Here is a 24,520-nt window from a genome sequence, read left to right as displayed (position 1 = left end):
CCCATCTGAACCCGATGTTTTGAAAGATTTGAAATAATTCAAAGCCCATCCAATCTTAGAATGTGTAAAAATATCTGCAACTTCTATATTGGATCTATCAGATCCGTTTAAAGAGTTACTGATATTTTAATTTTTTATCGATTAGTTATAGAGAGGGATCCTGGAAAATGAGTTTTCACCATTAATTCCAAACTTTCTTGTAGAAGGGTTTTTAGGGGAGGAAAAACAAGTAGGGCTATCAAAGAATTGAGAAATATTCCGGAGAACACTCATCAAATAAAATTCTGCCTTTGAAATTGCATTTCGATCTGTTCCACGAGCGATGTTCGACATCAAAGTCACCAAAGACATTTTTTTGTAAGATTCATCTTCATTTTTCCTAATAACTCTAGCTAAGGCATACCGTATCCACTAAACTACAAAGCATCTTGATACAATATTTCAGAAATAATGAAATTTGTTTATTGGAAAGATCAACCTATCAGAACAAGCTATTTTTCTTAATTTTGGCCATCTGCTTACCCATAGTGGGCTCTGCTGTTGATGTGGAGTCCCATCGCCATCGTTAGCGCCGCTGTATCGGTTCAGTGGATTTAACGGAAACTGGGGAAGCGCAACGTAGCGTACATTCGATAAATATACGTAAACGGTGAGAATGTGGGAGAACTCCCGGGCTCGGGTTTTATTTCGCATTTTTTACGGGCTCTTTTAGGAACCGGACACAGGAGATACCTTTCTCTATCAGATGTGTTAGCACGGACACGACACTGTTTTTCTGCCTTTGCAGCTGCTGCTATGTACATCTAATCAGCTTAAAACATTGCGTGCTGTGCTATACTACATATAATTTATCTGTAAATCTATAATTTAAATCACAACATCAAGTTGAAATGCATCGTATGTGATAAAATGAACCTTTTGGTTTATGAATGTAGTAGCCCAACACTGTGTGAAATTCTTTTTTATAGGTAGATGTTTTTTTTTCTATCTTTAGTTACAAGATTTTTAGCCCTTAAGGTGAAGATGAATCGAAGCCAAAGTTCAAATTTTCAAGAGCACCGATCTGGAGAACCGAACATCCGTTCAAGCTGAAAACTTAATCGATTTGTCACTAGCAAAGGTGGTGACCAATCGATTAGGTATTCAGCTCAAACGGATTGTTGGTTCTCCAGATCCGTGAACTTAAAATTTTGAACTTTGGCTTCGATTCATCTTCACCTTAACTAGTTAATCTCGGGACAACCGGGTTTAATTCCCTTCCGAATTCGTCACTATAATTGTTCGGCATACGCAACTATACAGGGGATAGGAAAATTATTGAGATAGGCAAAATGTTGTCTTAATTCAAATGCATATAACTTCTTGAAAAATATGGATGAAATACGACGCTTCTGGAAGCTTTCGACAGAAAATTTGGTCTTTTTTTTACAAGGGGGAAATCAGCAAATAGATCCCCTGAGAAGGTAATTCAGGGAATGCGGGGATGACGCACCAAAACCAGCCCATGCACTGTTCTTGAGCAATTTTTTTTTTCTTTTGTACAGTGCATAAACATTATCCTTGGACTCAGAACCTTATTTCCCCAGAATCACCTTACAGTATTTCTTCGGGGAGGGACCAGTGCATATAGCACAACACATGTAGCAGAAGTTGCCTAGGCAAACTGCTTCTCCTAGCCGACTTAAACAATGTTACTTAGTCGGCGCGCCATAGGCGCAGCAATTCTAACATAATGTGAGTGACAGCCGTAGTTACTGCATTCCAGAACTCGGCATCCGCACACATTCTCTCTATTATATTGTCGGGGACGTGTTCCCTCCGCATGTAGCGAACATTCGACCACTCACAACAATGAAACGAGGGTAATTGAACACGACATGCTCCGCTGTTTCCTCCTCACCAGCACAATACTGCAGGTACTGTCTATAGCAACCATGTCCTGACAGAAACTGCGCCAGGTGGAAGTTCACTTCCCCATGGTTTCTTCCATACCAATCTGACACATTTGCTATTAGCCGATGGGTCCATCTACCCTTAGTGGAGTTATCCCATTCCTGCTGCAAACCTTTCTACATGTGTCGCGTATCCTTTTTACATGTGTCGCGGACTCCTCTGGTACCCTTTTGGTTGAAGCATTGAACATCTTCCTTGATGATGAGCCCGATGGGCGTCATCCCGGCTATGATGAACACGGCTTCTTTAGATACCGTCCGGTATGCACTTGCTACTCTTAAGCTTATTATCCTATACGTGCTTTTCAACCGCTTTAGGTTTCTTCTCGTTCTAAGCGCTTTTGACCAGATTGGTCCTCCATACCTTAGTATGGATAGCACCACGCTTGCCAGTAGCTTGCGTTTGCTGGCAATTACAGCAGAGCTGTTAGACATCATAAGCGCCCGTTGCTCGGACTTGCGGTTGTTGATCACCACCACCTCAGTCTTGTGACGGGCCAGTCCTAGTTTCCAAGACTTCATCCATTCCTCAACTATGGAAATAGAGTGCGCTGCTGTCAACTCTACTTCCTCCATCGATTCTCCATAGACCACTAGGGTGATATCGTCGGCGAAGCCAACAATCTTAACACCCGTCGGAAGGGGCAACCTCAGTACGTCATCGTACATCGCGTTCCATAACAGCGGGCGCTGGATTGAACCTTAAGGTACTCCCGCGGTAATTCGAACGCTTTTCTGCCCCTCCTCTGTGTCATACAGTAGAATGCTACCATCAAAATAGCTTTCTAGAAGCTTACACAACTGCACCGATACCTTGAGGCTGTGAAGCGCGTGTGCTATTGCTTCCCAGCTGAACGCATCCTTCACATCCAGAGTGACAACCGCGCAGTAACGGATGGCGCTCCTTTTATGCTCGATTGCCACCTCAGCTGTCTGAACGACCAACTGGATAGCGTCCAGAGTAGATTAATCTTTCCTGAATCCAAACTGGTTGTTGGACAGGCTATCCACACCTTCCGTATACGCTACTAGCCTGTTGAGAATCAACGTCTTCAACAACTTGCCCGTCGTATCTAGTAGATAGATAGGTCTATACGCCGACGGGACCTGGTGGTTTCCCCACCTTTAGTAGTTGCAATTTCTGTCGCTTCCATACATCCAGGAAGATTCCTCGACCAATGCAGCGTTGAATCGTGGTTCTGAACATGTCCGGATCCATGTTCACTGCCGCTTTTAAGGCAACATTCGGGATACCATCGGGTCCCGGTGCCTTGTTTGACGCGAATGATTTCACGACTTCTGCCAGCTCTTCGTGCGTCGTCACTCTCGCCACTTCTTTTCTTTCAACTGCTGCATACGGAGCTGGACGCCATGGGCTTATGGGATGGTGCAATGTACTGATTATCGATCGCAGCAACTCGGGCGACTTCTCTTGTGGCACTATGGCACCTTTGGTCTTAGGCATAACCACTCTGTAGGCGTCACCCCATGGACTTAAATTGGCACTCTCGCATAGACTATCAAAGCATGCTCGTTTTCGACTCTTGATTTCCCTTTTGAGAGCCAACTTTGTCTCTCTGAATACTGCACCACGTTCTTCTCTTTGTACCTCTGTGCGTGCGCGTTGCATTCTTCGTCTAGCCTGAAGGCAGATTGCTCGAAGATTTGCAATGGATTACCTGCTTTGCTCATGTCCACAGTTGATCAGCAGAAGTTTTCTCATTTCACTTTGTATGGGGAAAGGCATCTAACAGCAAATATCTTGTAAATGAGAACTTTAATCGAAAAAATATTTGGTAGACGTGAAAGCCATAATCATTGCGCACAACCGGTACCAAATATTTTTTCGAAAATAGTTCCCAATTTGGAGAAATAATTCGTTAGATGCGTTTCGCCATATAAATATTTTCCGCGTTACCTTTTAGCGATTTTTCGTGCATAGACACTAGCGCATGTACGTTACTATGTGGCGAGTAGCGAATCAGGTCATGCATGTAACCCATTGATTTGCACCACTAGGGTAACTAATATAATTTGGACATGTATATAATTTGGACAGGCTAGTCGTTCTATGCTCATTTTCAATGAGATGGCGAGGAATATTCTCTCTCTTTCTGGTGTTACGTCCCAACTGGGACAAAGCCTGCTTCTCAGCTTAGTGTTCTTATGAGCACTTCCACAGTTATTAACTGAGAGCTTTCTTTGCCAATTGACCACTTTTGCATGTGTATATCGTGTGGCAGGTACGAAGATACTCTATGCCCTGGGAATCGAGAAAATTTCCTTTACGAAAAGATCCTCGACCAGCGGGATTCGAACCCACGACCCTCAGCATGGTCATGCTGAATAGCTGCGCGTTTACCGCTACGGCTATCTGGGCCCTAGGAGGAATATATGTACGGGAAATCATGTATTGCATTATTAATACACTATGCTACTTATTAATGATGACCATTTTCATAACAATTACAAATTGGCTTCAAAAATATCAAAATTGTAAATTGTATCAACAGAACACCTGTGAAACCTACGAATGCAAGAGGATGTGCATTTCAAGAACATACATTAAATGCAATAATAGCGCTCAAAATTGACATTCATAAAAAGTTTAAAAGTGGCAACATGATAAAATATGTCTAAAATTTAAGCTAAGTTCATCTAAAATCTTAACATGAGTACATGAGGCATAAATCAGGTGATGTCCAAAATAGATTATGGTTTTTGTTCAGTTGATATAATTTGGCCATCTGATGAAACACACTGGAATGTACCATGCATGCATACTTGCAGGCGTTTTTTCGTGAATCTGGTGATATTTGCTTGCATTAAATGAAATTACTGATTATCACTAATATATACATCCAATAAGCGAAAAAAATGCTTAAGTCACTTGTAAACTCTTAACATTTTATGTTATGATCGTCTTTTTAAGAAACCATTGTATGGATATTGAGATAGCGCCCCTGTCCAAATTATATTCACATGAGGGTGTCCAAAATGTATATTTGGTGTCCGTTATGTTATGTGGCTTTAGGACATTTCGTCGAATGACATTTGGTCGAATGACGTTTGGTCGAATGACATTTAGTCGAAAGTACATTTGGTCGAAAGGACATTTGGTCGAATGTACATTTGGTCGAATTGCTTTAGTACATTTATTTTGGTCGAATGACGTTTAGTTGAACGTAAATTTGGTTGAAAGCTTATTTTCAAATGGTTTATTTAAAGATCATTTGGTAAACGTATTCTTTTGAATAATCTGAATCATCAACTGTTGTTGAATAAAAAACAAGACATTTTATGTACTCTTATTTTTAAATGTCATACATCTTTTTTGTAATTTAAAGTTGTGCCAAAATCTAGGATTTCAATGATTATTCAATTGACCTTATTAGAAGTAGTTTTTTTTGTACATTGACTGAAATATTTAGCTCTAGTGAATTCATTATTCTTTCAAAATATCATCATTCTTTGAACAACTGCTCAACAAATTATCTTGCTACTCAACGATGTGAACATTATGTTTATATTATTTATTATTCTTCTGAAATGTTATCGTTCTTCGTAATGAACTGCTGATCTTCATCCGATGGAAACATGCGGAGAGACTACAGTGGGGGACCGAAATCCGTACAGGCTCAAAATTCGTACGCTTCATACAAATAGTAGGTGTTTTGTTTGGAATGGACGAATTTAGATTCATTTTTTAGGTGAACGGATTTCGGTCCCACACACTCGGGATCTTTCTTTGCATTCCGGGTCTTACAGCTTACGGACGTGGGTAAGATTTTTGAATGCGGAAATCAGAATTAAAACGGCAGGAAATTATTTTTATTTTAAGTGAATGTTAGGTTTCAGTATCTTTACTTATTGCCAATTGAATCATTGTGACTTCTATGTATGTAAGGGAAGACGAGTTGACTGAGGACTCTAAAGTTGGCTTCCTTCCATTTATGATCAGCTTATCTCAGGTTGATCAATATGTTGAGAGAGCGTCCATCAAATTGAATAACAAAATTTTGCTAATCGCATAATAGATTGTTGGTAAAATGGCCGATACTTTTTCAATAATTCCATCACTCTTGTATCAGCGACAAAATGTTATTCTCGACAATAGTCAGACTGAACGAAAAACTTTGTTCCATACTATTCAGATTCGATCCCTTCCGCGAAATGTCGGTTCGACCAAATATAATATGCATTTTGTTGAAGCTAAACTTTTTCGACCAAATGTCCATTCGACTAAATGTCCGTTCGACCAAATGCACTTTCGACCAAACGTCATTCGACTAAATGTCATTCGACCAAATGTCTTTCGACCAAATGTCATAGATTCCCGAAATGTATAACAGACAGGCCACTAAAAAACGCTATTTTGGAAGCTAATACTATAGTTTGTAAGCTTTTCTTCCCAGAAACTCAAAATACAATGGGACATTAAGCATATAAGTAACATTACGTAATAAAATATTAGTATCTTATGCAGTTAATCGATCGCCGTTCCCAGACATATCCTTAGCCTGTCCAAAATACATAATTTACCCTAGTACAACGGAGGTCTGATATCACAGCAACTAGCTCTTCGTGATATCACAGCAACTAGCTCTTCATCGTTTAAGTCCAGAGTGTTCCTTTCGCACCTCAAGGCTTTAGTGAATACTTCGCCGCCGAAGCGCGCTGTTTGCCAGTCTCGGGCTTGGGTCGAGTGACATCGCGCTGCCTTTCACCCGCCTGGCATTATACTACGTCGTCGTCACGTCAATTATCGATTCTGCACCATTTCTGCACCATTTGCCAGCTCTACATTTAATGCGTCCAGGGATTCCAACAATAGCTGGCTTCTTTGGTTGGTGCAACGGCTATTCCACTCCACTGCCCATGCATTGAAGTCGCCAGCTATCACTACTGGCTTTCGATTAGCTAGCTCGGCTATCATCCTGTCGACCATGAAGGAAAATTCCTCAATCGACCACTTTGGGGGCGTGTAACAACTGATATATAACACGCCGTTGATTTTTGCTATCACATAACCGTCATTTGAGCTAGAGGCTACTTCTTGGATTGGGTATCATCCTGTCGTCCTTATAGCTGCTAGCTGTTGAGACCTATCCGCCACCAAGTTCCCGTTGTTGGCTGGTATGTGGTATGGGTCCGATAGTAACACCACGTCAGTCTTGGTTTCCGAGACTGACTGCCAAAGCAGCTACTGGGCTGCATCACAGTGGTTTGGAGGCCCTTTCTAAGGTGGATGGCCTTACTGGCTACGTCAATGTCACACTGCACTTTGAAGGCAGTCGAGACCTCCGCTGCATCGGTGACCTCATCCAGATTTTTACACTGGAGAGTCGCTTCAGCAGTAAGGGATCTTCCATCAACCTCGTCGCCAAGTACAGGGGATAGGCAAAATGATTGAGATAGGCAAAATTTTGCCCAAATTCAAATGCTTATAACTTTATGAAAAATGAATGAAATTGGATGCATCTGGAAGCAGTCGACGGCAAATTTGGTCCAGTTTTAGGAACTTCCTTGGCCATGCATATTGGCCACTGGACACCGGAGATGTTCCGGATTTTCTGAGGTCATGTCCAAATGTCATTTTTTCTGTCGCTTGTATTTTTGTGCGGTGTAAAGTTAGATAGATGTTTGCAATTTTCCTAGAAACTAGAACTAATAGGAAGTTGAATGCCACCAGACGGATTAAGATTGGTTGGAAATCTTCAGAAATATGATCATTTCCGTAAAACTGGTTCCGGAAAGCATGGTCAGTCATGTTTGTATTTCCAATCATGTAAATCTTATCCGGAGCTATATCCAAGTGGACATCAACCTTAAAAATGATGTTTCCTGCAGCGTATTCAGAACCATTAGATGCACAGACCACTCTATAGAAGGTTCCAGGTGCCCTGGGGGAAGTGGTCAATTAGGAACATATCCGGAACCATATCAATATGGGCATCAAACTTCATGATTTTCAAAGGTTATGCTTTCCGAAGCATTTCCAGCACCACCGGCTGCCATGACTCTCCTTGGGCTCGTTTTCGGTTTTCTCTGTTTTTTTTTCTTATTTCCAACTCGTATCCACGGGTTGCTGTTGCCTAGCGGAACCACGGAACCGTGGAAGCACTACCTGGTTCGGGTTATCTTTCTTGGTCTTATTCTTGATGTTGACCTCTCCTTTGTTGCCATGTCCTCTTGATCGCGGGGCTTGGTTCGTGCCAGCTTTTCCGCTCTGGAGGACGGCCGCGTAGGTCACTTTACCCCTAGCAACCATACGTCTTTTCGCCACGTGTTTATCCTCAGAAGGTTCTCTCTTTCGTAATATCATCAGATATATTCGCGTTCCCTGTGAAGGAAAACACTTCGGTCTGACACGACTTAGTGTCTCTTTTGCCTTCTACTTTGCCAAGGTAGTGCTTCGTGAAGCCCAAGCAGGATGGTTCGTTGTTGCGTCGTCGGAGAGGTTTTGTTCTCGGTTTCGCGTGTGTTTTCGATGCCGGAGAACTTCTTTTTTCCCTGTTTTCAAGCGTATTGATGGGTAGTGCTTCGTGAAGCCCAAACAGGATTGTTCGTTGTTGCGTCGTCGGATAGGTTTTGTTCTCGATTTCGCGCGTGTTTTCGATGCCGGAGAACTTCTTTTTTCCTTGTTTACGCGCGTTTTGCTGGGAAGGTATTTGGGAAAGCCCAAGCAAGACTATTTGTTTTCGGGACGCCAAGAAGTTTTCTGTTCGCACAGTGTGAGTGCGAAGATATATTTGTGTTCAGTCGAGGATAGATTACCAACTGGTGAGTTCGTTTCATGCTTATGATAACACATTTTTTCTTGAAAGAATAACTTTTATGTAATATTAAAACAAACTTTGTATGGTTCGTCACTATAAGTGTCGGCATTATGCTTGTTTTATACAATTTCAATATACACATATTATTTTTTTTTTTTTGACATTATTAAAAATATCTTTTGAATTGTTCGACATTGTGAATGTTGACGTATTTTCTAAAACTTCTACCATCTCGAGACAAAAATGCACAGTAATACTCATATTTGATTTTCAAACAAACTATGTATGGTTTGTCACCACAAGTGTCGGCATTATCCCTTTTTCATATGATTTAAAATATATACATGTAATTCTCAGTTTTCGCTATTATTAAAAACTTATTTTGAAATGTTCGACATTATAGATGTTGACGTATTTTTTTAATCTTCTACCAAAAACTTCTCGAGACAAAAATACAAAACAAGCTTTAAATATAAGTCGTATATTTCCCCCTTGTCCATGGATCGCATCACCGACCAAAGGTGACTCCCAGATCTTTTCCTCCCTCACTAATAAACACCCTTCCCGTGGTGATTGTGGAGATGCAGAGGTATTCTCGGTCTCTAGAAGCAACAATCATTACACCCTAACATTCCTTCCCCTCCCAACTGACTGTAAGGACTTGGCCGGCGCCATTATTGATCAATAATATTAGATCTGCTAAAATTGCACTTCGAGAGTAAGCGGAAACTCCCATCCCTTATTCATTTGGATCGTAGTGCAATTCTTACCAGTTCCGATCAATCACGGAGTAGCAACCATTGACATGTACAGTCAGTCTATGCTATGCTATGCTATGCTTTTGCCTTCTACTTTGCCAAGTTGTTTGTTGGCTGTCTCGTAGTCCTGCTTTGCAGCTAGAACTGATTGTCACAATTTCAGCAGACTTGTTTTCAAGTCTTTGCTGATATTGCTTCTGCTCTTAACAAACTCAATGATGACATCAAGTTGCTCCCCAGACAACCAAAATGTACGCATAATGAAATCACCTGGAGGCTTTGTACGTGCAACATTTTACTTATAAGATGTCGCGAAAAGGTCTTCTACGTACAAAAATGGAGGCGATATACGTGCATGTAATATGAATAATAGCATACAATGCGAGTGTATAAATTTTCTACCAAACTAACCTGTGATCTTATGCGATTTAACTTATGATAACAAATGTTGATTTGACAGCTGCTACGGATTGATTCGACTTATTTTGTATGAGTGTACGGGACGAAACAACATGTACAAATGAACTCAGAAAGAAAGCGTTTTATGCGAGGAAACTCATCAATCTGACGATTTTATCCACCTTGTTTTGCGGGTTTGATGTAATATGTATGAAGAAACGATTTATTACGTGAAGCTAGGGTAAAAGCACTATATTTCGACCCATTAAACCAGCATATGAGTGGAAAACTCCCAAAAACCCTGCAAAAATGCATAAACTAATATTCAAATTTGGCAGTCGAATAGAGAAACAAATTATTTGTTCATGTATAACTTCTATTAGATGATATTTCATCGCATTTTTTGTATTTTTATAGATTAATGACTTTATCTTTTTGTGCTAGTTTTCGACCCACTGTTTTATTTTTCGACCCATACATGTGCTAGTTTTCGACCTGTACCAGATTGAAACAATATAGCGGGTAAATTGTATGAAAAAAACTTGAAACTGTTGAATATTCTTCGATGATTTTTCTTTTAGAATTAAATTCCAGTGGAAACAGTGAATGCTTCCCATTTCCTTAACGAATTTTATGATAAGCAGTTCATCAATTATTATCTGATAGATCTATGGAATGCTCCTGAATACCATAAATACTGGTTTTGTATCCCTGTCACATCCTTTGAAGATATTGAATGTAAAACGTTTCGTCAATAGTCTAATAGTTTGTTTGTGGATTGCGTGATTAAGTTGTGAACTACGATATCATAATTTGAGAAGAAAATAACCATCATAGTTTTACGTTTTTTTTTTTGCTCAAAATTTACGTGGATCAAACTACATTATATTCTACTGTTGCGATAGGATATAGTACAGCAATGGGATATTGTCATTTAAACATGTAAAACCATTTTGTTTAAAACATTTATTTCATTTCATTATTTAATAGTTCAAGTAAAAACTCAAATTCTTCTCTTAGCTCTCGACTTTGACTGCTTTTTTAGGCTTTGACTTGTATTTTATGGGTCATTTCGGTACGTTGTTTTCTTTTTTTTTTCACTACAAATTTTGCTCGAATCGTTTTGTTTCAGCGTGGTCTTGTTTCTTCATTTCGGATTCTGTCTTCAACTCCTTTCTAAGAATATTGCGATATTATTTATCTTGCTCTATCAATTCACCTGGATGGTTGTCTTTAAAATAGTTTTGCCTTTCAGCAGTATCAAGAAACCCTTCAACATGCTCCAACATTGAGTCACATTTCACTAGCCATCCCTGTCACTGACTGCTGAATATCAACTCTTCAAATTCGGTCTCCTCCTCCATTGTGGTCGGTCCAGGACGAATAACGGACTGATAGATATTTCTTCGCCAATCTTGGATTGAATATGTATATGAAATTTCGGAATTCCATAATCGAGTTCTTGTTGACTACCTTAGATGCTATTTGCTGGATGTCGGCTTCTGCGTAGACTTGTCTGTACTTATCTGGGCGCTATAATATGTTAATCCATATAATTTTGATAAAATTGAAGCAAGATCAGTATTTTTCTTACCGTTTTGGTTAAAAACCGTTGAAGCAAGAAATTCAACTCCACGAAAGAACAACGCCCTCTATGAACGATGTTTACTTTTGATGCAGGGTTGAAAATTAAAACACGTCACCTGCTGAAATCATGGCATGCTTTTTCAACCGGTCGAAAATTGAAACCTGGTGTTTCAATTTTTGAACAATTTCAAACGCGTAATAAAATTTATTTTCGCTTATAGATGCACAAAATTAATTACAATTTGCTTAAATTTTATCAGGTTTCACCAAACTTTATCGATTAGGCATCACTTTGATCAGTTTTTATATTGATTTGAGCCTTTTCAATATGTGACGGATTTTCATCAATGGATTAAAACTCCGTTATATAGATGCAATTTTATTGGATCATGATAGATATAACTGCAATGGCATATTCCAGTGATTTATGAATGTTTGAAAATTTCAAAAGTTAAAATAACGTTTGTTTTATCAATGGGTCGAAAATAAGATCCCTTACCCTACTTGCATTTTAGGGAGGTATTCCCTATTGCGATCCATGGCCACATGTTGCACTGGAGCGGCCAGTGCCTTCCGTCGTTACTATCCATCTAGTATCCATTGCTTTTCTCCATGCTCCCTCTTACTTCGAGCAAAATAGACCGATATGCCGATAAACAAATTGAAAATTAATTATTAGTTTAGCAGTTATCAATGGGGAGCTCAAAACTGCAGTTTTTTCAAAATTTATTCAACTAAGTGAAGTTTAGATGAAATGTTATCAATCAATTGAGTTATACACTGTAACAATCGCTACACAATCCAACACTGTACGTGATGAGTTTCTTGAATCAGCAACTTGGCAAATACACGTGTAAAGAAGATGTCTGGGAGCCGCATGGTAGAATGCTTCTTTGCAGAAGAACAATATTTACGTTGTCCTTTTAAGCGTGTCTGCATTCAAAACCCCCCCCGAAGCTCACATTTCCAACCGTTAGAAGCTGCAAATCAACATCCAACATTGTTATGCTATTGAACCTGACTATACGACTGCAAGTCAGTCGTCTTGTTCATGTCCAACTGATGGCATGAATGAAGTCGATGTCGATGGAGACAAGGAATTGATGCACGTCGTCGTCAACGTTCTATCCCATTGACGATTGCTGACACATCTCGAAATCCATTTGGCTTCATTGTCGAACGTCTCCTCGTCTTTGGGGGCATGGTTGTATGTTTTCCTTGCAATGCAGACAGTTCATGTTCTTGCAACAATCACGGTGCTCCCCAGATAGTTATTATCAGAAAAAAAATCTCCATGATAGCTGTGTTTAACAGACTTCTATAGCTGAATAACGAACTCTTTCACAATATTTTTGTACCATGTTTTCAAAAGTTCTCAAAAAAAAACTCTTCTGCTTTAAGAATCCGTGTCGATCTTAGTCATTGGTGATCTGGTTTTGAAGATATTCCTATGTTCCTTGGGTGACCGACATTTTCCATATAAAATGTCTTTGGGGGTCATTTTATTTTTGGTAAATTTATCAAAAAATAAAATGTGGACTATACGATGCCTAGTAATAAGAAGCTACTCTGAAAAAATCCTACAAATCGATTAAGTATTCTTGGAGATAAACGGGCCAAAGGTTTTTTTTTTTATTTTTCCAGATATGCAGTTGAGCTATCGAAATACACGTTTGAGATTTTTTTTTTCCTGAAAATAACGGTCTGAGTTGCACCGTTCAACAAGTAACTGGAAAATCAATTTCCAGCAACTAACCCGAGCATTGTGAGTCGTGGCATTTCTACCAAGTTGCCTGCAAGTTTATCGAATCATCTACCTTCGAACGTGTGTCGCATCAGATCCCCGGTGAACATTATGGTAGATTTACGGCTTTGCCTTGCACAACGCCGGATTGAACTTGCACCAATCAATTCAATCTAATCTTGCGAATCTGCTGGCTTCTGTGTGGGTTCACGATAAACCTTGATAATGATCTTGTTAGATCCATTTATGCCGGTTGTATAAATACATACCATACGGAACATTCAAAAGAATTATTCGTGCCGATAGTTGCACCTACACGACGTGCACCTTCTTCTATCCAACAAATCTGATATCCAACAAATTAGCTTCTCACCAGCGGTGCCAAGCGCAAATATTTATGAAAGTAATAGCATCGCAAAACAAACAAACACCCCCAACCTTAAGCGCGTGAATCCAAACCTTGCTCTGGGGGAAAAAAGTGTAGATAGCAGGCAAGAGCGCAATGCTCCACGAAAAAAGAATCCGCCGAATTGCTACGCACCAAAAGCGCACATGTAGAGTACAGTTATTCCCCAAACAACGAAGTTCTACGCGGTTTCCATGTATGACGGTCTTGAAGGTTCCCATGTAGGACGGAACCGCGTAGATAGAGAACCGTAGCTTAAGGGATTTTGGTTAGTTGGTGCCAACATGAAATATCTTGTTAACCTTACGACATTTTCTTTATCGTAGGTTATGAAGTACATATATTGAAATTTAAGAATACACTCGTTTGGTTTTCGTATTCATGCACAATTACTCATATTACAGGTTGTCTTGATGCATCCGATAGTCACTAGTCAAATATGCACTTTGAGCCTTCAGTTACCCTATTCATGACACGACATAAAGAATGAGACTTCGCATGATATGTTTCGGCGTGGAAACACAATTGTTCCCAATGACAGGTTGTCTCGGAAACTCTATAATAAAATATGCATTTTTAATCTAAAGTTAACCATGTTAAGCATGATATGTATTGGCGATCAATTCCAATTGTCCAAAATCATAGGTTTCCTCGAGGATATCTCCTGATGGTTTCAAAAGTTGTCACGATAGTTTTGTTGTCACGATAGTATTGAAAATACCTGAAGGTCGTAGACACAAAAGTCAATTTGGACAAATTGAGATGAAAAATTGTGAAAAATAATAGAATCGTTCTGGTGGGCTACGATCCCACGACTCCCAATACGCTAGACTGGGCGCGTTAACCAACTACGCCACAGAACGGGTAACGATTCTGCAGCGCAATCGGCCAACCTGAAACCAAAGACCGTCACGACCCCATTTTCTCCTTCACAACTCTAGATCTCCTTCGGCTCTCGGCACCAACGTTGGCTCAATGAGATGGTTAGTATGGGTCCGGCTTTCGATTTGACTTTTGTTTCTACGACCTTCAGGTATTTTCAAAACACTGTCGGCTGGTTAAGCCGTAATAGACATGACAACCCTAGTTGAGTAAAATTGAGCGGCTATCTCTCTATCGCAAAAGGGGTCGATATGACGAGCATAAAATAAATTGGAAGACGTAAAATTGAATTGCAATTGACTGCCATTTGCAGCTTATTTGATGACATATTTCAATGAAACATTTCAACCGAATCGCCATACAAAAGCCGAGTGTTCGGAATATGAGTCTGTTCGGAATTTGAGACAAAACGGTAACTAATTTGGCTTCGAAAGCATGTTAAAAGATTTGAAATCGGTTGAGTATTTATGAAGTTAAACTAAGATTTTTTTTTTCTTAAAAAGAGAAAAAAAATGGAGAAAACTGTTTTTAACTAAGACTACTTTGAATTTTAGACAAATATGATGTTCAACAAAGTTTTCATAAATTATTTTTAAGATAATGCTGCTTAAAGTAACAAAATTGGATAGAAAACAACGAAGTTATGGTGACTTGACTGAAGGCCATTTTTATAACGTAAAAATTTACCTTCAAGACGATTGCCCCACATCAAAATTTTAATATTTTTGGCTCAAACTTTGAGGTTTGAGTGGTGATTTGAATTCACATGAACACACGAATTTTTGGTTTTGAGAATTTTTGAAAAATAAGCCGCACCATAATGTGTTATTATCACCAATGAATTCACTGGAAATTCATGAAGTTTGATGTGTCGCTTATTAGGGTTTAGTCCAGGTCAATAAGTTGCCAAATCCTTGGGGGCACCAAACCCGTTACTTAGCAAGGTGGTTCCAGAGTAACCTTAGATGTCCTAACATGCCTTGGACATGTTTTATTATATAATAAACAGACACAATGAGATCTAAACTATGGAATTATTATTGTACAAAATTGAATAAATCCTTCTAAAGTAATCCATTAGTCCAACAGAACCCGGAATACCTCCGGTGAACCAATGCAATCCGTATTCTGAACTTCTGAACTAGTAGAGAATCTGGATCGAATGAAGCTAAAATCATTGAAATCGGTTGAAATTTGACGAATTAGAGCTAATTAAAGAGAAAATGAAATGCTGAAAACTATGTTAGTATCGCAAAAGTTAATCCCCCTACAAGCAGCATCATTTTTTCACCACAAAAATATTCAAAACGTGATATATTTTTTCTTGATATTTTTACACCACTTTTTCAAAAGCCCTAAGAAACTCTTTGTTTTTATAGTCTGTTATTGACTGTTATTCATCTCGTTTGGGAGATATTCTGATAATCTGTAACCGGTTGGTTCCAGTTTTTAAATTTTCATGTTCGTATAAGTTTATGTATTTGTGAAAATTCATGTTTTCAAATATATGAACAGTAGATCACACAAAAACAAAGAATCTGTACCGCTGTAAATGGAAACAAAAACGTTGCGTAAAGGTATTTGAATAACTTGCCTAAATGGGACTCCAAAATGGTAGAAAGAAGTGTAGTGCAGTGTAATAAGTTAAACCTCCCACCCATGAAACGTGGACAGTGAATCAATTGTCACCCAACACGCAGCAACAAAGACATTTCACCTCCTATTCTTGTTGCAACAATTTTATTCGGCAACATGAGTTTATCATCACTTGAACAGAATATGACAAAGATCAATCACCACATGCGCAGCGATTGCAATTGAAATTATCGAGTACTTTCTCTGTGTTGGCAGCATCAAACAGTATCCATAAAACAAATTTGGTTTTGTGTTTAAAATAACGGATTAAACGCGAGTTGAAAAGGTTGTAACAATGTTGCGCTCTGTGATTGGCATGACAATTTTGCTTTTGATTGTGTCCTTATCCGCAACAGTTGCGACAAACGATTGTGAGCGAGCTTGCTTTGTGGTTTGTTTTTCGTCTATTTTAATGATAATTTGATTCACTAAACATGGACGATGCTCGAGGAGGACCTGTAAGCACTTGGAGTCTTCGAACGTCGGGTGCTTAGGACGATCTTCGGTGGTGTGCAGGATAACGGTGTATGGCGGCGAAGGATGAATCACGAGCTCGCCCAACTCTACGGCGTACCCAGTATCCAGAAGGTGGCCAAAGCTGGAAGGATACGATAGGCAGAGCATGATGCAAGAATGCCGGACAGCAAGATGGTGTTCGCTTCGGATCCGGTTGGTACAAGCAGGCGTGGAGCGCAGCGAGCTACGTGGGCGGATCAAGTGCGTATCGTTTTGGCGAGCGTGGGGCAGAACCGAGGATGGAGAGATGCGGCCACGAACCGAGTATTGTGGCGTGAAATTATTGATTCAGTGTTATCTGTTTAGATGCTAACTAAATAAATGAATGAATCAGTTGTTTTACAGGACTGATCTTTTTAACTATACAGGTATGTTCCGTTTTTATCAACATGGTCGGCGATTTTCAGTTGACAAAAACAGAACCGTGATTAAAAACGGAATAATTTTCTAAGACAGAATATTTTACAAATCTGAATAGAAGATGGCAGTTTTAGCATGAAAGTATACATTTTTGTCAAATACATGCATAGTTTTGATATTTAGTGCCTGTTCTGAACCTTTCGATTCGTATAGGTTCGTAAAGGAATTTGATTGCAGTCTCCAATCAATAAATGTGATTTTGCAATGAACCCTTACAGTTATAGTTTTACGTTTAGTCAGAATGTCTATAGATGTATTATGGAATATTAAAGCGATAACCACATAAATGTACTATGCACTATGAGATTAGTCATATTTGTATAAATGACGAATGCAGAAGTGTATCAAGCTGATCATTTTTTTTGTAAAGAAAAATTCAACAATTTCTTAGTTTTTTTTCTTTTTTTCTTAACTTTCCTCTTCTTCTTAATTGTACCCCAACAGGGAAGGCCTGCTTTACAGCTAAGTGTTCTTTCAAACACTTAAAAGATCGACTGATAGGTTTCATTGCCACATTTAAACTTGTTTGCATTTGTCAAGAAAATTTCCTACCTGAAAACATTCTCGCCTGGCCGGGATTTGAAATGAATACCTTAACCGATAACACAGTGGATCATTTTTTTCTCAAAGTACAACTATTCACTTTATTTGATGTCATTGAATCTATTTCCGCTTTCAAAAATGATCTTATACGCCTGGCTTTAATATAATAACTGTTAAAGATGCTTTATGTACCGATTTTATCCTAATTGCATGCAAGTTTAACGGATTGCATGTAGTTATGTGATAAATGTACAACATTTATGAGTTTTTGGATGCTAATGATTGCAATGAAGTTTGTAATACTTTCGATACTACAAAAGGGGATTTTTTGATTAATTATAAAACTAAAGTAACTGGTATTTAAAAGAAACAACTCTCGCCTATCACACAGTACCTGGTATGATCGATTTTCTCTTTGAATCAGAACACGAAATTCAATCCATTTTCCCAATATTTTAAAACCAGTCATTTGACCGAGTACCGTTTTGTCTCAAATTCCGAACATACTCATATTCCGAACACTCGGTTTTTGTATGGCGATTTGGTTGAAATGTTTCGTTGAAATATGTCACCAAATAACAAGGAAATGGCTGTCAATTGCAATTCAATTTTAACCTTTACAATATAATTTTTTCCGCGGGAGTAGTGATGAGTCTCGAGTTTGAGACCAGTAGAGCAAGCTGAGATAAATTTATTTGCGAAATTATTCATTTGAAAACGATTATTCGTGCTGTTTGGAATTTGAATCAAGGTGTTCGGAATATGAGACAGCATAAGCACAGTGTTCGGCATTTGAAACAAAATGTTGTTCCATACTTTTACGTTAAAACAATACTAAAACTAATTAAATTGACATTATTATTGGTACACCCCACAGCTAACAGTTTGGCTTTGCGACGAAATCAAAATTTACACAAATATCAGCCAATTTATGCCAATCAGATGCATTTGAAGTCACTGTTGGCCTTAAGTGTTCGGAATATGAGTCAAAACGGTAATTAGCTAAAGAGAAAATCGATGAAGGGAAATCGATCACTGCAGTCACGCCCTTATGATACTAAACGCGAAAACTTTTTTTTGAGTGGAGGCCTGATTGAAAATTTTATTTAATTATTATTAAATCCGGCAATTTCGATCAAATTATGTCTGACACTAAAGTTTGGATCCTATTTTGCAATCTCGATGAATTTAATTAACAAAAAAATTTAAAACAATCATACTTTAAATACCATTCAAACATCAATAGAATCAGAATTTCTATAATTTTGAAGACCTGTTGCGAAAATTTGTGGCATGGTAGTAAATTTCTGTGAGTGACATAAGATTAAATTTTCTTAAATTTATTGGATATAATTTGATCTCTGTCTCAGAGAAAAGGTTATTTTTGTTCCACAGTGTCACATGTTATTTTGAACTTAAAAACATAACTGACGTTCTTATTGTTTATTCAGTAGAACTTATGTTGAAAAGGTTCGTCGAAAACATAGAAATGTTCATACTCAACGAAAAGCATCCTTACATTGACGCTTTTGGTAATAGTTTCAATAAGATAGTTGTTCAGTATTTGTTGCGGAGTTGGCAGCGATATATAATGCTTTAATTATCATCCTTAATTTATCGGTTGGCAGCTATTACATATTTTCCGACAGTCTTAGCTCTATTGAAGCTTTAAAATCAATAAAACCACAAAATGCAACATATTTTATTATTGGAATAAGAAAACTATTGAATACATTAACAATGCGCTCTTTCAGCATCACTTTCATATGGATACCATCGCATTGCCTCATCAATGGTAATGAAAAGGCAGATATTTTAGCCAAAAAAAGTGCCATAGTAGGTGAAATTTTTGAAAGGAAAAATTGATTTTAGGGAGTTTTTTCAAACATGTCGTCAGAAAGCAATTGCTAAATGGCAAAGATCCTGGGATGAAGGATCTATGGGACGTTACTTATACGGTCTTGCACCAAAAATATCAAAAAAATCATGGTTTAAAGATTATAATCTGACTAGGGACTTTATTAAGGTTATTTCTAGACTAATGTCGAATCATTATAGATCTAAGGCTCACCTTAAGCGTATTGGTTTAAGTGATACTAATCATTGTGACTGTGGTGAAGGATTTGAAGATATAGAACACGTTGTTTGGGTTTGTTCTAAATATGAAGTTAAAAGACACGAATTGATTGATTCCCTTCCTGTTTTATGGAAACCACCAAACGCAACAGTCCGTGATATGGAAACCACCAAACGCAACAGTCTCGCAATCCCAATTTCCTAAATCCTATATATAAATTTCTAAAAGCTATTGACTTTCCTATCTAATTTTTGTCATTAACAGTGAATTACTATTACCTGCGACTTGAGTGATTGACGGATGTCTTAAGCCACCACATATCAAACCGATTCCGTTTCCTCAAATTTTCCTCAAGCCACCATTTTGAACTGCACGACGCCTCCAATAATACCATTGAGCTGATCATCACCATCTCATCTGAGCAACTTCACAAATCCATTGAGAAGATGGAGTGACAAAGTCCTACGATGCATCCCAAGCCCCGAGTTTAGAACTTCTAACTTGTCGTGAAAGTATGACAAGATGTAGTAGCTAAACAAAATTAATACAAAAATTGTATATAACGTTATTGAATTGGCCCCTAATACTTTATGGTAAGGGCCTAAATAAAGATAGGTTTGAGGGTTTTATTCCCATAGGAGAAGAGATTTTTTTTCACTCCTACAGGCTTTCCCTCATTCCAAAAAAAGTTAGTTGCATGACTAACTCGATACCAGTTTGTATGAGACTCTTCATAAATCTCTAAATTTAAAGTAGAGAAGAGATGTGTGTCAACTCGAAGATCAGGAACCAAAAAAATTGGAATAAGAAAGGGCATGTTGTGGTAACGTCAGATATCAACAGCTTCTTAAATTTTCAATCATTTCAACCCTACTCACTTTTTCTCGATGGAAACTTATTGCATGGAGATTCCAAAAGTTTCAATAGATTGCTCAGTTCTAGTGATTCTCCTCCTATCCCCCTTGAAACAGGTCTCTTGCTATAATCTGTCAAATTCTATCATGCTTAAGTCAAAAGAGTTAAAAAATAATTAAAGTTTCTTTGTCCAGGATATACCGGGTCGATAACTAGTCTTTTCAAATACGAAATAAACTCGATCTTGTAACGTGTGCCGTTATCCAAAATGGCTGGGAAATGGGCACTCTAGATATCACTTAAATGGGTAAATAGTTTGACACAAATTTGTTTATCAAAATTATAGCCAATATGTTGAAGGTTCACTGTGCGGTTTTTATTTTTTTTCAACTGTTATATTTTTTGTGTAGTATTGATTACTCCATAAAGGTCGAACCTTTGCCTAACCTTACTCCATCCAAAATCCCATAAAGGACCGGTCTCTATGTACGCAGTTTCCATACACGCGGTACCAATTACCGTCCTACATCGGGACATAGCTGTACAGATGTCTAACACCATTTCTTGGTTCAACGGGCCTGGTACCCACATTCGCTCACATATCCCGCCGTCGGAGAATCATAAATCGGTGAAATTAAATATGCATAAAATCGAATTGCCGCCATATATATTTATATCTGGCCAGCAACACACTACTGGCTTGCGCTGTTGCTTGCTCTGTTGGTTCAAGAGTACGTAAAAAAGAAAGTAACCAAACGCACTCAAGTCGGCACAGCAAATAAATGCGGCAGAGTTCATAAACATTTAATTGCACGCTAGAAAATAATCGGACGTCTGGTTCGAGAGCATTGTTTGAATGTTGAAAATTTAGCTGCGCCGTTTATTTGAGTTTTTGGGAAATGGATTGTGAACAGTATTAAAAAAGGATATGTTCTATAAGTTGTTGCATTACCAGCTGCAGTGGTGGAATAACATGTGATTTATTTATAGCACAATAAATGGTCATTAAGTCACATGGAACATATGCAGAGCAAGATATTATGAGGAATAGGGGGACATGGGGCAAGAAGGACACCCGGGGCAATAGTGCCACCTCTAATTTCACGTGATTCAAATCAATTTTGTTGATGTTCAACGCAGGATAAGAATAAATTGAGTACTAATTGAGGGTTGTGTAAATATTACAGTTAAAAATGTATTGTACAAAAAATTAGAAAAATGTATTTAACTAACCAACGCAAAAAATGCGAAATATTATAAGAATTTAAGACTGGAAAACAAGGTTTGACTCCCAATAAATACAAAAAAATATTTGTTTTTCCGCACAGTTTTGATGATTTTCAATTGTTTAATATAGCTGTGAGGAAATTTTTTCGCATAAGTTTTTTTCACATTAAGTTTTACATATATAAAAACAGTATGTCTTATGGGGCAAGAGGGACACCGCAATTTTCTCATATAAAATCACATGAACTTTTATTTTTCTTGTTTAATATTGCATTAAATCAATGCTTCTTACTAAATAAAATCAAAATAAACCATCTTGGACATTCAAAATGGTTTCTGAATTTTTTTACTATTATTGTTACAGTCAAATAAGATGAGAACTAAATTAATTTCGTAAAATTAATTTTTAACTATAAGTCAACTTTTATCCCTCAGTTTTTATCTTTACTTACTCTAGAATTTATCGTTTAGGTGGGGAAATAATAATATACAAAATTTGTGGCATTTTGCTCTGGTGGTCTTCTTGCCCCATACGAGTGGCACTCTTGCCCCGTGCCTCGTTGAAAAACCTTATAAGAAGGGACATTTTCAAAAATCTCAAATCATCATGTAATTCTAATATTTTTGAAATCTATCGATAACATCATTTAGAACAAGAGGTGAGCTTGCCCCTACACTGGAATAATCTTCAAAAATTGTACTAATCAACCATGATTTGAACCTATATATCTTAAGGTGTCCTTCTTGCCCCTAGCCCCCCTACACCCAGCGAAATAAAATAACATCACCCTGCTTCAGGATTCGTTTCAGAATCCTATAACGTTCCTAGATGAATTAGCCTAGGGCTGAAAGCATTAGAGATTGAAAAAATATGCTTCAAGTATTGGCCACACAAATGTTCTATTATTCAACTCTTCATTTTTTTTCTTTCCTTCCAGATTCAAACTGGGCGCTTCCGCTGGCACTGGCCACCAACCTTCACATCCCGTACCGGATCGTTCTGGAAGGCGACGAGCTCAAGCTGCACGAGCGTGACATTGGCGGACGGGGTGAGTGGTTTTTTATTTGCATTCTTGACGAAGGTCAACCTATTCCCGAGGCGAAAACGTTCCTACATTATTATATTAATCCTTTCCGCGCCGGAGAAGCGTGCCACTAATTGAGGTCTGCAATTTGTATGAAATATAGGAGAATCAGTTTATTTATGGAGACTCAATCGATCGAAAAATATAGCTCCATTCCAATTAAATGAAAACAAAAAAAATTAACTGGAACGCAGAATCCCATAAATGTATCATATCCAAAGCCGCCAGAGGCGGAGAATAAAACATTCGACGGGTTTTTCGCTTCGTCATAAACTTGGCAGAAACAATTTCACACTCTATTAAATTTATGATCGGTTTCCGTCTCCATCAGCTGACCGTCAAATCGAGCAAAAAGAATGAAAATTTAAATGTTAAATGTGAAAAGTCATTAGCGCTCGCCCCAAACTATTAAAACGAATTATGGGAGTGTGCAGGGTTGAATTTGAAGAGAGGGCGGAAATAGGTCGTAGGTCCTGATCCTTTGTTATAAAAGACATTTGATGCAGTTTTCTTTTTTTGCAATTCCTGTATTTCCCAATAAACCTAATTTTCTTGTTTTATAATGTGTATGCAAATTTATATCTGTTGTTATGCTGGTTTGTCAACTCTTTGTTTGTTTTTTTATTCTTCATCATCTGTCAGATATTCTGGTCATGCTAGATAATACTCCTTAACATCATCAGAATTCAATGGCATACTCTAGAGCAGCGTGCTCCCTTTACCTCGCCTTGGCGAGAGAGCAAAAAAAATGGTAAGCAGAGAGGCAACGAAAAATGAGCGAGGTAGATGCAGCACAAACATAACAGAGTTAAATTCCATCAAAAAATAGTGCCATCACAAATCCCCGCGGAATATCTTGTTCGGGCGGCACACTCAAGAGTTCTTTTGAAGTTTGAATAAAGGTGAGCATCGCAACAAGATAGAGAAAAACGGCAAAATCGCCTCATCTTCGCATCGTAGAGGGTTGTAGGACAAAAGGTCGAATGGACAAAAGGTCGAATGGAAAAAAAGGTCGAATGGACAAAAGGTCGAATGGATAAAAGGTCGAATGGACAAAAGGTCGAATGGACGAAAGGTCCAAATTGTACCTTTGAAGGGGTTATCGTACATTCAGTTGCTAACATTTTAATCACAAATTCCTCCCTTCGCATCTGAAGTTTTTCCTTCTTTTAGATGATAGCTGTTCTTTAGAACTATCGTTTGGAGCAATAATTTGTGTTAATGCTGTTATTTGCCAAACAAAAGATTCATTTTTTGAATGTCGGTTGTTATTATTTTGATACTCCAAAGCATAAAGTAATTATTATTAGCTTTTTATTTGATACATTTTCAATAGAGATTTGTCCTTCTTTGAAACATTGGCTTTTCTTTTGGAGTTGTACATTATAATGGTTTTATACTGTTGTAGACACTTGTATCGACGGTTATTCCTTCTTTTATAATCGACCGTGCTTCATAGATTTCACTTTTACATCTTGCCTGTATTTTTTTTAAATACAGTCTGTTCTTCATGCTTTACAGAGTTTATAAGCATTTCAATTGCACATCTAACAAAAGATTTTTCCGTCTTTGCTATTTTGGGGCTATGCATTAGAGTTTTATCTGCCTGTTGGTTTCGACTGATTTAAATAAGCATCAGGGAAAAATAATCATCT

The 24,520-nt window shown here is 38.1% G+C and overlaps 1 protein-coding gene across 2 annotated transcripts in view; it reads left to right on the top strand.

The window, feature by feature from the left end:
- The window catches only part of LOC5577087, a 392,448-nt gene that overhangs the window by 188,710 nt on the left and 179,218 nt on the right, over nt 1–24,520 (top strand). For both annotated transcript variants that reach the window (XM_021851308.1, XM_021851307.1), the window contains one exon: nt 22,719–22,829. In XM_021851308.1, the coding sequence (XP_021707000.1) occupies nt 22,719–22,829 (111 nt within the window). The remainder of the gene's footprint in view (nt 1–22,718; nt 22,830–24,520) is intronic.

This window comes from Aedes aegypti, chromosome 3, assembly GCF_002204515.2.
Source record: "Aedes aegypti strain LVP_AGWG chromosome 3, AaegL5.0 Primary Assembly, whole genome shotgun sequence".
Lineage (NCBI taxonomy): Eukaryota > Metazoa > Arthropoda > Insecta > Diptera > Culicidae > Aedes > Aedes aegypti.
This window is presented reverse-complemented; position numbering and strand designations above follow the sequence as displayed.